A 13,674-nucleotide genomic window follows, 5' to 3' on the forward strand; every position below is an offset into this window, starting at 1 on the left:
CCCAGCTTTGCTACTCACTGATTGTGTGATTTAGCCTCGTCAAGCCTCCCTTTCCTTATCTGTAAAATTGAGCTAATAATTTTCACCTCATGCGGTTGTGAGAATTTAATAGCATAATGCATGTTTTTGGTACACAATAAGTGTGCTGGAGAGCAATTGTCTCTCTCTTCCTGTAGTCTTGATTTAACCTTCCTTCTCTCAGCTGCCATTCAAGTGGAAGAGAGGCTGGAGGCAAGTTGGGGGCTGAGAAAGATAGTTTCAAGTTAGGCAGAGTCAGTTTGCAAATCTTTAAAGGTGTATTGGTGGTCTTTGAGCTCCATCTTCTCCAAGAGGGAACCAGTGCAGCAGCAAGAAGGACCCAGGTGAGACCAGACATCGGACTTTTTCACTACAAAAGCAGAAAATCACCAGGCGGGGGGTGGGGGTGGGGGGTGGGGGGCAGCTGAGGGTGGTGGCTTAGGGTGGCTGCTTTCCAGAACAAAGCAGCTAAAGCCAGTGAGAATGGGAAGATAGGCTGGTGGTCATCTCAGGCCCTCACCAGTGCTCCTCATCCCCAAGTCTGACCTGGGCATTATCTGGAATGTTAGATTGCTTAAAAGTCCCACATCCTTCTGTGTCTCAACTTTTGGATGTTATATTAGTTTCCTAGGGCTACTATAACAAAGTACCACAAACTGGCTTAAACAACAGAAATTTATGTCTCAGTTCTGGAGGCTATAAGTCCAAGATCAAGAGAAGGCAGGGCTGGTTCCTTCTGGAGGCTGTGAGGGAGAATCTGTTCCATGCCTCTCTTCTAGCTTCTGGTGGGTTGCTGACAATCTTTGGTGTTCCTTGGCTTGTAGATACATCACTCCACCTCTGTCTTCATGTTCGCATGGGTTCCCCCTGTGTGTGTTTCTGTAAGTCCACATTCCCCCTTTTTATAAGGACACTGGTCATATTGGATTAGAGGTCCACTCTACTCCAGTATGACCTCGTCTTAATTATATCTACTATTTCTATATAAGGTCATATTATGAAGTGCTGGGGGTTAGGACTTCAACATATGAATTGGGGGTGGGGAGGTGAATTCGGCTAAAGTTGCAGGAAAATCTTGCCCCATTTCTGATTAAGAACTCCTGCCTCCCAGGTACCTACAGAATGAAGTATAAAGCCTTCACAGTCCAGGCTGCAGGAACCTAAGAGCCTTCCCTCCAGCGTCTCCCCGCGCCCCACACCGTCAACCCCGTGCTGCAGCCACTCGGGAAAATTCATGTTGAATCTCAAATTCTCGGTCTTTTGGGCAAGCTTGGCTCCTCTCCCTTTCCAGCCAGACTCCGCTCCTCTGTGCAACATTCCTAGCTACCTCCCATCCCTGTCTGTCTGTAAAGGTCGAGATACAGAATGACGAGGAGAGAGCATTGAGAGATGAGTCTGCCCCCCCTCCTCCCCCTCCATGCGTGCACACGTGCGTTTCTCTCCGTACCACTGGGCCTAGCACAGTTCCTTGCTCTGTGTTTTGTGTTCTACCAGCCAGAGCTGAGATGCTCCAGGGCCGGGCTGCCAGGCCCTCGGGCTCTTTACAGACTCTCACGCCCCCTGCAGGACGGGATGCGACAGCAAAGGAACAGAGACCAGCTTCACTAACAGAGACTCGTCTTTATTGCCCTTTTTCTGAGGGCTGACACCCGGCGGGCAGCGAGGAGAGGGCAGGGTCAGAACCCGGCCAGAGCAACGGCTCAGACTCCAGACCGTCCCCCAGGCGCCGCAGAGGGAGCGGCCAGGGCGGGACATCTACGCCCGGGGCAGGGGCGCGGCGCTGGCTCTGCGCCTGCGCGGCGGCCCATGGTCAGGATGCCGGCCGCGTGGTTGCCGCTGGCCTGCAGGAGGCGCTGCAGCCGGCCCTGGAGGCCAGGGGGTCCCGGCCGCCGCTTGCCCAGCGTGAGGATGCCGGCCGCGTGGTTGCCCGCGCCGTGCAGCAGCTCGTAGAGGCGGCAGGAGCACGTCTTCTGGCGGCAACAGTCGGGCAGGGGCTGCGCTGCCGCTCCCGGCGACAGGAGCGCGGGCGGTAGCAAAAGCAGCAGCAGCAGCAGCGTCACGGCGGCCCAGGGGACCTAGGGAGACGCGAGGCCAGGCGCTGGGGTGGGGGCAGGGCGGGGGGGGGGGCCGAGGGTTTCCCGCCGCGCCCACCTTCAGCCCCCTGGCCCAGGCCCCGCCCACTTGGTTCTGCTCCCCCTCCCTCCTGCGGTCCTAACACTCTGCGTCCCCTAGTTTCCCGGCCTCTGTCTGCAAGACTGTATTGGAGGGCTCCTCTCTGGCTCTTTTACCTACTCATCTCTCAAGCCCCAGCACACCATCTCCTCCAGGAAGCCCTTTGAGACTCCTGGGCAGAGTGATTCCCTCTTTTCTGGGTACCCTTAAGTCTCTCGTTACCCCCATTAGAGCGCTTACCACTCCACCTGAAAACAGGGTGTGTGAGTCTGCACCGGAAGTTTGTTCACTCGGGGAAACACCCAGCATAGTCCCAACATGGGCAAACCAAGGACTGGGGTGCAGTCAAGGACCGGCAGGATCCAGGTTGTCTTGTCTGCCTGCTCCCTCACAGGGGAAACTGCATTCTGTGGCTTCTGCACCAGTTTCCTACCCTCTTATGGGCACAACTTCCTCACTTGTCAACGGGTTAAGTAATTCCTATAGTGCAGGCTGCCAGGAGGAGGACATGAGAGACTGCAAACAGCACCTGATACATGAGCTCTCAGGAGCTGGGCACAGTCCCATGCTAGCAGAGGCCGACCCTCCGCCGAGGCCCCACCCAGTCCCCTGCCTCAGAGCCCCCCCGGGAAAAGACCAACAGTAGAGACATCTCAGACTTCTTTCCAGCCCCCTGAGCAAGCAGTCTCATTGCCCCCCTGGGATGATGAGTTACCTCTCCATCCCCAGGTATCTTTACCTTTGTAGAGGGAGGGTTCATGGCGTCTGGAGCTCAGAGTGGGGTAGCCAAGAAAGGTGTTGTCTGCAGTGGTCCAAATAGCCAGGAACTTTGAGCCCGTTGACTGTGACCACTGATCAAGGGCCTGGGGTTTATAGTGCTCTGAGGTGGTGCAGGACAGACGGGTACTTGCGTCTACTCTGGGGCCAGACAAAGGCAAGTCTAAGATTAGCTTCCCACAGGGCAGCCGTCTCCAGGTTGGGCCCAAAGAATGGCCGCCAAGGCTCTCAGAAGCGGGAGTTCGATCACTGTGCCCAGGGTCCCCCCCTTGTCTGTCTGCCTGCTCCCTGGAGATGGGGCGGTCTCCGGGCATTAATGAGGCCACCTTGCACCCAGGAATCTGGGAGCACAAAAGAGGCCCTGGCTGGGGCGCTGGCCTGGGACAATGTATGTGTGTTTGGGGAGGGTGGGGGGGGGGGCAACTGCTAATTAGGGCAGGAGAGAAGGCAGCTGTGAGACCCACTCTCCACATGGTGTATGTGGTGGGGGGAGGGCAGCTAGGCAGCAGGCCTAGCTCCTTGTTGCTGTCCCTGGGGTCTGTCAGGCTCCACGGCCCTCTTCCTTAATGGAAAAGTCTTCTTACACCTCTCCCTTCCCCCAGTTCTCTCCTTCCCTCTGCCCCTTCCACGAACCTCCGAGGGGGAAAAGCTTGGAAACTCAACCTGGGTAGGGGGAGGAAACAGCCAAACCTGGTGTTGTTCTTGGACCTGCCCAGTTTCCCTCCTGTTCAGGTGGCCTGGAGTAGGGGATAGAGTCCCAATTCTACCATAGGAGAGAGTGAACGACCCGGGGCGGGGAGGACCGTGCCATCTCCAAGCCAGAGTCTCTTTTATTCAGGGCATGTCCGTTATGCACCTGCTCTCAGCCAGGCCCTGCACAGCACTGGAGGGACAGTGTGCATCAGACATGGCCTAATTTTCCAGGAGCTCCAAAGTCCAGGTGGGGAGGCAACCTAGCATAATGATAGCTTCATGGGAGAAAGGACCCCCAAAAAGGCCTTGCATGCCAAGTAGATTTCCATCAGCTAAGATTGGGGAGGAGGCATTTCACAGAAGGCACAGCTTGAGCAGAGACCTGGAGGTGACAGTGCTTAGCTCATGCAGGATAGTAGGGTGTGGTCATCATAGCTGTGGCTTCCTTCTCAGGGGAGAGGTGGCTGGACAGGTAAGTGAGGGCCAGGGTGGGTCAAAGGGTCTTGCAGGCTAAGCTGATTGGTCTGAATCCTGTGGCCACTGGGGAACCACAGGAGGGTTTTAGCAGGAAGAAGTTGTGGGGTTGATGGGGGGTTGGGTGGCCTGGATGTGGGGCATGGAATCCAGCAGTAATTCAGAGGTAGAACTGGTGACTTGGCAACTGATCAGGAACAGGGACTGTGTTACTTAAGAGGAGCTTGTGGGGCCTTGGGCAAGCCTCACAGCCTCAGGAAGCCTCAGTTTCCCCACTGCTAAGATGGGCAGTTAACCCAAATGGTCTCTGAGATTGCTTCCTGTTGTGATACTTCCTGACTTGCAGTATAGCCCCTGCCCATGGAGGTGATTTGTGGGTATTGGGCCAGACAGGCACCTGTGCTAAGCCAGCTAAGTTGAGGAGCAGTCCTTCCCCATTTACGGTAAGCTTGGAGTGGAGAGAGGGAGGAGGAGTGGGCTCTGGGTCTTCTGGGTTGACCTAGGCCATGGTAGGGGTCCCCAAGACCTACCCCAACCTGGAGTGGAGCGTGGGGGGAAAGCCTTGGTGTCCAGAGCTGAAGGTGGGGGAAGCCAGCCTGCGGCAAGAGCAGGACGAATGAGACTACTACAGTTTCGCCATAAGCAGACTCTGAGTCCAGAATCTGGGTGCAAGTGGTTTATTTGGGAGGTAATCCTACAAAGCACATGAAAACATGGGGATGGGCAGGGTGGAAGGAAAACCAGTAAGAATTGTGTTAATCAGAGGGTTACCACTACGGGCAGCCGGTGCAGAAGACACTTGAGAATTGTACTCAGGGACAGTGACGCTGAGGTCTCTTTCTCTGACTCCTGTCTCTTATTGACTGAGGGTCGCTCCTGGGGAACATTAACAGTTAACACGTCCAGCCTGCCCAGTGACTGGGCCTGGAGACACAGGAGACATCGGCAGTATGTGGGAACTCTAGCAGTGTCCTCCGGAGGGCGCCATGGGACTTCAGGGAGGGCACTGGAGGGGCCAGTTGACATGGGCTCCTCAGAAAGGGCTGAACAGCTTAGACCTCCCTCAGGCCTGGGGTTCTGATGGGCAACTGTCACGTGACACAGAGTCGAAGACCCTGGCCAAGACTTCCCATCCAGAGAGACCACAGAGGAATGTACCAAGTGGCCTATGAGGGGGATGGGGCAGTGGGCAGGCCTCTCAGCTCAGGACACCACCCTTTTCTGCAGACACTGGGCCAGGTGCCTGTGCCTAAGGACCCGGGGCATCTCAGGAGGATAGGGGGACGAAGGGCAGGCTGCAAGGGCCACCCGGAGTTCTCTGAAGGCCCCTTGCCCCACCAGGTGGACTCTGGCAGGGCCCACGCTGCCCCAGAACCGCAAGGACTTGTAGCGGGGAGAGACTTCCTGAAGGCAGTGATCAAGCTGGAAACAGAACGGCCTGAGTAAGGCTGGTGTATAGCTGTGTGGCATGTGGATGAGGGATGCCTGATGGTGCCCAGGGTATGTGTGGTAGGTGTTTCATGTGTCCATATGTGTCTGTGGAATTCATCTCTCCCTTCCCAGAGCCTCAGGGAAGCTCTCCTCCCCGCCCCCCTCCTCCCCATCACTCCACTGCGCCCAGGGCACCTGGAGTCATGCAGGGTAAAGGAGACACGCAGTCCCGTCCTGTCCTATCCCTGTCTTGTTTACCTTGTCTCGATTTTCCTCTGACAGGTTTCTCAGGCCCCTCAGCGCCACAAACACCTCATAGTGGGGAGCCGAGCCCTCGGAGGAATCTGCAGACAAACCCCCATGTTCACACACTTTTGTCAACAGGGCAGCTCCTGGGGCGCCTGGGTGGCGCAGTCGGTTGGGCGTCCGACTTCAGCCAGGTCGCGATCTCGCGGTCCGTGAGTTCGAGCCCCGCGTCGGGCTCTGGGCTGATGGCTCGGAGCCTGGAGCCTGTTTCCGATTCTGTGTCTCCCTCTCTCTCTGCCCCTCCCCCGTTCATGCTCTGTCTCTCTCTGTCCCAAAAATAAATAAAACGTTGGAAAAAAAAAAAAAAATTAAAAAAAAAAAAAAAAAAAAAAAACAGGGCAGCTCCCAACGCCAATGCCGGTGCTCCTACCTGTTCCACCTTACTCTGAGGTTCATGGGAGAAGAGGGATCCCTTGGGAGAGAGGAGGGTAAATGGAGAGGAACCCAAAACCTAATCGTAAATATGAAGCAGGCCGGGAAGGGAAAGGGGGAGAGACTGCAGCAGGAGGGATGGGAGTTAGACCTGAGTGAGCTAGGACTTGTGTTAGGAGCAACCAAAGAGGCCAAGTCTTCTGACCTCTTTTCTAAAGTTCTTCCATCCGCATGGAATGGCATGGGGGGCAGCCAACTCAAGAATGGGGGGCAGGAGCTGATGGAGAAGCTTACCCAGAATGCTGCTCTCCACACAGCTGTGGTCTAACAGTTTCGCCCCTGGCCACTGCCCGACAGCCCGGCCCAGGGCCTCAGAGAACACATCCTCTCGAATGTCTTCTCCTCTCACACTCAGGGCCTGGCCCAGCCTGGGGAGGAGGAAGGAGACAGAGGAGCCTAGGGCACAAGGACAGCCCCTCAGCTCCCCAGGGGGTCACGTACCTGCAGACGAACCTGACGACTGGACACCGATTGTAGGCACCAACCACCTGTACCACATCACCCAGGCAGCACCTGACAGGTGGAGGAGTGCGGGGCGAGGTCAGCCCCAGGGGCCCATTCGCTCATATCCCTGGCCTTCGATAGGGTCCCAGAGGGGTGGGCAGGCGATCACCTGGTAAGGCTGATGTGGTTGGTCAGCACCAGCTCATACTCCTTGCCCTTCTGGGCCTCGGCCAGCAGGACGGTAGAGGTAGCCTCTTCCTGGGCTCCTTTGTTGACTGGGAGCAGCTCAATAAAAGGAGCTCCAGGGGGCAGAAGGTAGAGCCCGCGGGGCTGCTCTGGCCACAGGTTCAGGCCCACCACCCCTGTGGGGAGCAAGCAGCCCTTCAGTGGCCGGTGCCCTTGCTTTCTGCTAGGCAGTATCCCCTCCCCCGGGCCCCCAGGCCCCAGTTCTCTGAGCAGCTGTTCCCACTGCTGCCCTCCCACCCCTCCTTCCTGGCTCCCCCAGGCTCAGTGTGCCACCTCTGAGGCCCTAGTTGGGAGGAGGCGGTGGTTCGGGGGGTGGCAGACCTGGCGCCAAATGCTGGCACCGTGTGAATTTGTGCAAGTCTCTTAACCTCTATGAGCCTCAGTTTCTGCATGTGTATAAACGGAGCTGTTGGTGTTGGGGGGATTAAATGATTAGGTAGGGCTCAGTGTTTGGCAGCTAGCCGTGTGACCTCTGCCCCCTGCCCCAGCTCACTAGCCTTGAGTCCTGCTGACCTCCAGAGGCAGAGTAAGCCGGGGAGAAGAAGGCTAGCCCTTGGCACCACAATGCCTCCAGGGCAGCCACAGCCTCGGCCTGGCCTCCTGCGTCCAGAGTCACCACCACCTGTAGCTTCGGCCAGAGCCGAAGGGCCAGTCCTCGGGGCCCCTGCTCTAGGGCCTCCCGCAACTCAGCTGCCCGTCTGGGGAGAGGCACCCCCGGGTTCCCGGCAGCTATTGTCTCAGCTAGCTCTTCACCATCCGCCTCCAGGCCCACAAAGACGTCCAGGAGTTCGGCTGCCGTCCCACCTTCCAGTGCCCGCAGCCCTGGGGACCTCAGTGCCTTCAGCAGCAGGGCCCCAGGGTGCTTGGCTCCAGGGGGGCTAACCTGGCCCAAGGCACGCCAAGGCCAGGGGAGAGGGCAGGGCCAGGGGGACGTAGGGGTCACACAGGCGGTGCCTCCCGGAGCCAGCACTTCTGGATAGGCCTTGTTTAGGGCTGCCAGACCCAGCAAGGTGGCCTGGAGGGAGACAAGAGAGGGTGTTGGCCCTGGGCCTGAGCCAGTCCCTGAGCCCCCAGTTTGGGGGTTCTTTGCCCACCCTGCTGGGAGGGTTTGGCTGCAAGTAGGGGTCTCTAATGGGGCTAGGCTCCAGCCTTCTCAGTTTACCTGCAGAGAGGCCTCCCCGTAGTACTGGGTTGAGGTAGGAGGCGAGAGCTGCCCCTCACTTTCTTCCTCCTGGGCCTGGCTGGCCTTGGTCAGTGGGAGATGGTTCCGGAAGGTGCTTATATCTGTAGCCCCAAAGACATCATAAACTCGTCCTGAAGCCACAGTTTCCCAAGAGTTTCAGGCAAGATGGGTGAGACCCTTAATAAGGAACCCAACATAGGCTTAGGCTGAGCGGGGCTACTGGGGCCCAGGAATGGAAAATTCATCTTGAACAATCCTGAGCCTGGGTAGGGTCTTTCTTTGCGTTGGGCTGGCGGTAGAAGGTGAGAGGGAATCCTTGGGTTCTGAAATCTGACTATCCTGTGGGGTTTCTATCTGTTTGGGGCCACCTCCCCAGCCCCTTGGAAACACACCTGTGTTCCCCCTGAGGGGACCGCGGGGCCCCTGGGCTCCCTGCAGACACCACTTCAGGGCCTGCTGCTGGCTCTGGCCCGCGTGCAGTGTGCTCTGTTCTAGTCTCCGCTGCTGCCAGGCGGCCGCCCAGCACAGGGTCCCTGCTGCCACACGGTGTTGGAGGCCAGCAAGCCAGGACAGCCTGGCATCTTGGGGCTGCCGCTGCCAGAGCACGGCCAGCAGTGGCAGCAGCAGCAGCAGGAGAAGGAACAGCAGCAGCAGCAGCATCTCCAAGCAGCTCCTGGGAGGAGGAAGGGACCCAAGTTCTGGTCCTGGGGGGGAGGAGAGGATAACCCATTTCTCCCTCACCTTAAGCCCCCTCTACCGCACAAGAAACCCAGGAAAAAGGAAGTCTGGGAAGAGGCCAGGACCCGTCAGGCAGGTGATGCAGAGGAGACAACATCAAGGCCTTGGAGTCACACTGACCTGAGGTTGGACACTGGCTCTGACACTTGGTTAGCTGTAGGGCCCTGGGTAAGTCAGCCAGCTGCTCTGGGCTCCGTTCCCCTGTCTGTAAAATGGGAATAATAACAGCTTCGCAGAAGATATAGACAGGGTTTGACACAGTGCCTGGCACACAGCGGCTGCTCAATGACATGTCCTGCCCACTCCTGGGTGGCTCTGCTGCATCCCAGGATCCACCCTGTCCCCGCTCCGGGCCCCTCCTAAGCCCCGGGGAAGTGGTTCCATGTCCCACGTGCACCTGTCATAGCCCACTTGCGCAGACTCTCAGCACCCAGGGCCCCCTCAGCGGTGGGTATTTGGGTCTCTGTACACAGCCAGTCAGAAAGATGGAGCCGTGGCTTTAAAGGGAGGGGCCCTGATGGGGAAATCCGGTCACGGGCCTGAGGGAGGAGCTGGGGGTGGGGGGTGCTCTTAAAGGGGCAGCTTGCCTAAGGGCCCAAGCCCAAGCTGGCAGGTGGGAGGAAGCTACCGCGGGAGACTTCAAACTCCTGCTGTCTTCAAACTCCTGCAGGTGAAGGAAGAGAAAGCTGAGTGTGGGAAAGAGTTCAGGAAGCAGCTTGAGTTGGGAGAAGGGTGCACCCCAGGAGAGCAGGTTCAAGCTGGAGAACTGTGAAAAAAAAAAATTTTTTTTTCTCCCATCCAGAAACCATGTCCACAAAGATCTACCAGCTTTCTCTCACAAAGGTGGTAGAGAAATAAATCCCCACCCCTGGCATAAGCAACCACAAATCTAGTTGCTCTCCATATAGATTTGTCTGTTCTGGACATTTCATATAAATGGAATCAGAACACATGGTCTTTTGTGCTGGCTCCTTTCACTTAGCATGTTTTCAAGGTTCTTCCACGTCGTACCGTGTAGCAGTAGTTCATTTCTTTTTATTGCCAAATGTATTTCATGGTATGGATATGCCACACCACATTTACTTATCCGTTCATCAGTTGATGGGCATTTGGGGTCATTTCCGTTCTTTGGCTACTATGTATAACGCTATTATGGATATTTGTGTACAAGTTTTTCTGTGGATATATGTTTTTATTTTCTTGCATAAAAATGTGATGAATGCAAGGGATTTACTGCATTCCAATGAATAGAATAGCTGGGTTGCATAGTAGCTCTGTTTAACTGTGTAAGGAACTGTTAAACTGGTTTCCATAGTGGCTGCACCATTTTACATCCCCACCAGCAGTATATGAGGGTTTCAAATTCTCTACATCCTTGCAAACACTTGTTATTGCCCAACTTTTTGATCACAGCTATCGTAGTGGGGTGTGAAGTGACTTGAGTCTGTTTTAATTTGCATGGTCCCCTATGGGGCGCCTGGGTGGCTCAGTCGGTTAAGCATCCGACTTCAGCCAGGTCACGATCTCGCGGTCCGTGAGTTCGAGCCCCGCGTCGGGCTCTGGGCTGATGGCTCAGAGCCTGGAGCCTGTTTCCGATTCTGTGTCTCCCTCTCTCTCTGCCCCTCCCCCGTTCATGCTCTGTCTCTCTCTGTCTCAAAAATAAATAAAAAACATTAAAAAAAAATTTGCATGGTCCCTGATGACCAATGACCAAGCATCTTTTCATGTATCTATTGGCCATTTATACACTTCTATGGAGAAATGTCTTTTCAGATCCTTTACCCATTTTTTATTGGGCAATTTGTCTTTTTATTATTAAGCTGTAAGAGTTCTTTATATATTTTGCAGTCAAGTCCCCTGTCAGATAGATGATTTGCAAATGGATTCTTCCATTCTGTGGGTTGTCTCTTCATTTTCTTGATAGTGTCCTTGAAGCACAAAAATTTTAAATTTTGATGAAGTCTAATTGTCTACTTTTTCTTTTGTTGCTTGTGCTTTTGGTGTCATATCTAGGGACCCATCGTCAAGTCCAAGGTCATGAAGATGTACTCCTATGTTTTCTTCCAATACTTCCATAAAATTAGCTCTTACATTTAGGTCTTTGATTTGTTTTTTCTTGTGGTAAAATATGCCTAAGATTTACCATTTTAACCCAATCAGGTATCCACTTCAGTGGCATTAAGTACATTCACACCATCGTGCAACCATCACCACCATCCATTTCCAGAACTTTTTCTTCTTCCTACACTGAAGTGTGACTCATGAAACACTAAACTCCCCATTCCTCCTCTCCCCAGCCTCTGATGACCATGATTCTATTTTCTGTCTTCATGAGTTTGACTACTCCAGGTAGCTAACAGAGGGCCATCCATACAATGTCTGTCCTTTTATGTCTGTCTTATTCATTCAGCATAATGTCTTCAAGATTCACCCATGTTGTGGCATGTGTCAGACTTTCCTTCCTTTTTAAAGCTGAATGATATTCCCTTGTATGTATAGACCACATTTAGTTTACCCATTCACCCACCGATGGACACTTGTGTTATTTTCACCTTTTGGCTTTTGTGAATAACGCTGCTACGAACATGGGTGTACAAATATCTGTTTGAGTCCCGCTTTCAATTCTTTTGAGTATATACCCAGAAGTGCCGGATCACATGTTTAACTTTTTGAGGAATCTCCGTGGTATTTTCACAGCAGCTGCTACTTTACATGCCTACCTGCAATGTACATGGGTTCCAATTTTTCCGCATCCCCTACAACAGTTGTTTTTTTGTTTTGTTTTGATAACAGCCAATCTAATGCGTAAGAAGTATTTCATTGTAGTTGTGATTTGCATTTTTTTTTTTTTTTTAGAAAAAAATTTTAAGTTTCTTTTTATTTATTTTGGGAGAGATACAGAGAGCAAGCGGGCAAGAGATACAGAGAGAGATGGAGACATAGAATCTGAAGCAAGCTCCAGACTCCGGGCTGTCAGCATAGAGCTCAACTCGGGGCTCCAACTCACAAACGGTGAGATCATGACCTGAGCCGAAATCAAGTCAGATGCTTAACTGACTAAGCCACCCAGGTACCCCATGATTTGCATTTCTAACGACTGAGCATTTCTTGTGTATTTATTGTCCACCTGTATATCTTTAGAGAAATGTCTACTCACATCCTGTCCATTTAAAAATGGGGCACCTGGGTGGCTCAGTCGGTTAAGCGTCTGACTTTGGCTCGGGTCATGATCTTGCATTTCGTGAGTTCTAGCCCTGCATCGGGCTCTGTGCTGACAGCTCGGAGCCTGGAGCCTGCTTTGGATTCTCTGTCTCCCTCTCTCTGCCCCTCCCCGGCTTGTGCTCTCTCTTTCTCTCAAAAATAAGTAAACATTTTTTTTTTTTAATTGTTGTTGACTTGTAGGAATTCTTTATATATTCTGGATATTAATCCCTTATCAGACATATAATTTGCACATATTTTCTCCCAATCTGTGGGTTGTCTATTCACTCTAACAGTGTCCTTTGATGCACAAAAGTTTTTGTTTTGATGAGGTCTACTTTTTTTTTTAAGTTTATTTATTTATTTATTTATTTATTTATTTATTTATTTTGAGTGAGAGAGAGAGCACGAATGGGGTTGGGGCAGACAGAGAGGAGAGAGCGAGAATCCCAAGGAGACTTTGCACCAGGGCGGAGCCCAATGAAGGACCCAACCAACAACTATGAGATCATGACCTGAGCCAAAGTCGGACGCTTAACCGACTGAGCCACCCAGACACCCCGATGAGGTCCAATTTATCTTGTGTTGCCTGTGGTGTCATGGCCAAGAAATCATTGCCAAATCCAATGTCATGAAGTTTTCTATGGTTTCTTCTAAGATTTTTATAGTTTTATCTCTTACATTTAGGTCTTTGATCCTTTTTAATTTTTGTACATGATGTAACATAAGGCTCCAACTTTATTCTTTTTTTTTAAATGTTTTTATTTTTTTGAGAGAAAGAGTACGCCCACGTGCATGCTCAGGAGAGGGGCAGAGAAAGAGGACAGAAGGATACAAAGCGGGCTCCACGCTGACAGGCTGACAGGCTGACAGCAGCAGCCCGATGCAGGGCTCGAACTCCCCAACTGTGAGATCACAACCTGACCCAAAGTCGGACACTCAACTGACTGAGCCACCCAGGCGTCCCTCTCCACCCTCCCCCCCAACTTTATTCTTTTGCATGTGGCTATCCAGTTGTCCCAGCACCACTTGTTGAAAAGACTATTCTTTCCCCATTGCATGGTTTTGGCACTCCTGTGAAAAATCAGTTGACCATGGACACATGGGTTTCCTTCTGGACTCTGAATTCTATTCTATGGATCCATACCTCTATCCTTATGCCAGTATCACACTATGTTGATTATTGTTGTTTTGCACTAAGTTTTGACCTACTGTGACATGTGACTACTTCAACTCTATTCTTTTTCAGTTGGTTATTTAGGAGTATATTGTTTAACTTCCATATATTTGTGAATTTTCCAGGGGTTGTCTTGTTATTGTTATTTGGGTAGTGAGTGGCTGATCATTTTAGTGAGTCCATATACTTCCCACCCCCCACCTCCCTACAGTGCAAAGCCTCTGCTATTGCTCATTCAGGGGGTGCAGACTTGAGTATGCCCAGTCACCCTAGCATGACAGTGATTTTCACCTGTCTCTTTCCCTGACCACACCCAGCTGTTAAGCTACACGAATTGTTGGCTAATCGCTATATATTTTCCAACAATGCTTTGGGGGAAGAA

General features: G+C 52.9%; 2 protein-coding genes across 7 annotated transcripts; both read right to left on the reverse strand.

Annotated features, from left to right (window-relative positions):
- Nucleotides 1-1,618: 1,618 nt before the first annotated feature.
- On the reverse strand, nucleotides 1,619-3,038 carry HCRT (hypocretin neuropeptide precursor). 2 transcript variants are annotated; one of them, XM_045488911.1, is made up of 2 exons: nucleotides 2,930-3,038; nucleotides 1,619-2,093 (listed from the first exon to the last, which is right to left on the reverse strand). In XM_045488911.1, the coding sequence occupies exons 1-2, from the start codon at nucleotides 2,948-2,950 to the stop codon at nucleotides 1,719-1,721; spliced, it is 396 nt and encodes a 131-aa protein (XP_045344867.1). In that variant the 5' UTR covers nucleotides 2,951-3,038; the 3' UTR covers nucleotides 1,619-1,718. The 2 variants fall into 2 exon arrangements, with proteins under 2 accessions (XP_045344867.1, XP_045344866.1); XM_045488910.1 differs by lacking the exon at nucleotides 2,930-3,038 and adding an exon at nucleotides 2,431-2,749.
- Nucleotides 3,014-9,428, reverse strand: GHDC (GH3 domain containing). 5 transcript variants are annotated; one of them, XM_045488907.1, is made up of 10 exons: nucleotides 9,312-9,428; nucleotides 9,035-9,119; nucleotides 8,569-8,849; nucleotides 8,156-8,277; nucleotides 7,507-8,008; nucleotides 6,917-7,109; nucleotides 6,745-6,816; nucleotides 6,538-6,671; nucleotides 5,824-5,909; nucleotides 4,796-5,556 (listed from the first exon to the last, which is right to left on the reverse strand). In XM_045488907.1, exons 3-10 carry the CDS (start codon nucleotides 8,834-8,836, stop codon nucleotides 5,338-5,340), a joined length of 1,596 nt encoding a protein of 531 aa, XP_045344863.1. In that variant the 5' UTR covers nucleotides 8,837-8,849; nucleotides 9,035-9,119; nucleotides 9,312-9,428; the 3' UTR covers nucleotides 4,796-5,337. The 5 variants fall into 5 exon arrangements, with proteins under 5 accessions (XP_045344862.1, XP_045344863.1, XP_045344864.1 ...); XM_045488908.1 differs by having other exon boundaries at nucleotides 8,569-8,880; XM_045488906.1 differs by lacking the exons at nucleotides 4,796-5,556; nucleotides 9,312-9,428 and adding an exon at nucleotides 3,014-3,108 and having other exon boundaries at nucleotides 8,569-8,880; nucleotides 9,035-9,305.
- Between the last annotated feature and the right edge of the window lie 4,246 nt (nucleotides 9,429-13,674).

The sequence above is a fragment of the Leopardus geoffroyi genome, chromosome E1 (genome assembly GCF_018350155.1).
Source record: "Leopardus geoffroyi isolate Oge1 chromosome E1, O.geoffroyi_Oge1_pat1.0, whole genome shotgun sequence".
NCBI lineage: Eukaryota > Metazoa > Chordata > Mammalia > Carnivora > Felidae > Leopardus > Leopardus geoffroyi.

Coding starts and splice junctions, on each gene's coding strand:
- HCRT (XM_045488910.1), bottom strand. CDS start 2,499: ATGCTGGGTGTTTCCCCGAGTGAACAAACTTCCGGTGCAGACTCACAC. Junction 2,094..2,430: donor CCCTGTTTTCAGGTGGAGTG/GTAAGCGCTCTA, acceptor GCGTCTCCCTAG/GTCCCCTGGGCCGCCGTGAC.
- GHDC (XM_045488905.1), bottom strand. CDS start 9,206: ATGTCATTGAGCAGCCGCTGTGTGCCAGGCACTGTGTCAAACCCTGTC. Junction 5,910..6,537: donor TGTGGAGAGCAGCATTCTGG/GTAAGCTTCTCC, acceptor GTTTGTCTGCAG/ATTCCTCCGAGGGCTCGGCT. Junction 5,557..5,823: donor CAGAGGAAAATCGAGACAAG/GTAAACAAGACA, acceptor TTCTGTTTCCAG/CTTGATCACTGCCTTCAGGA.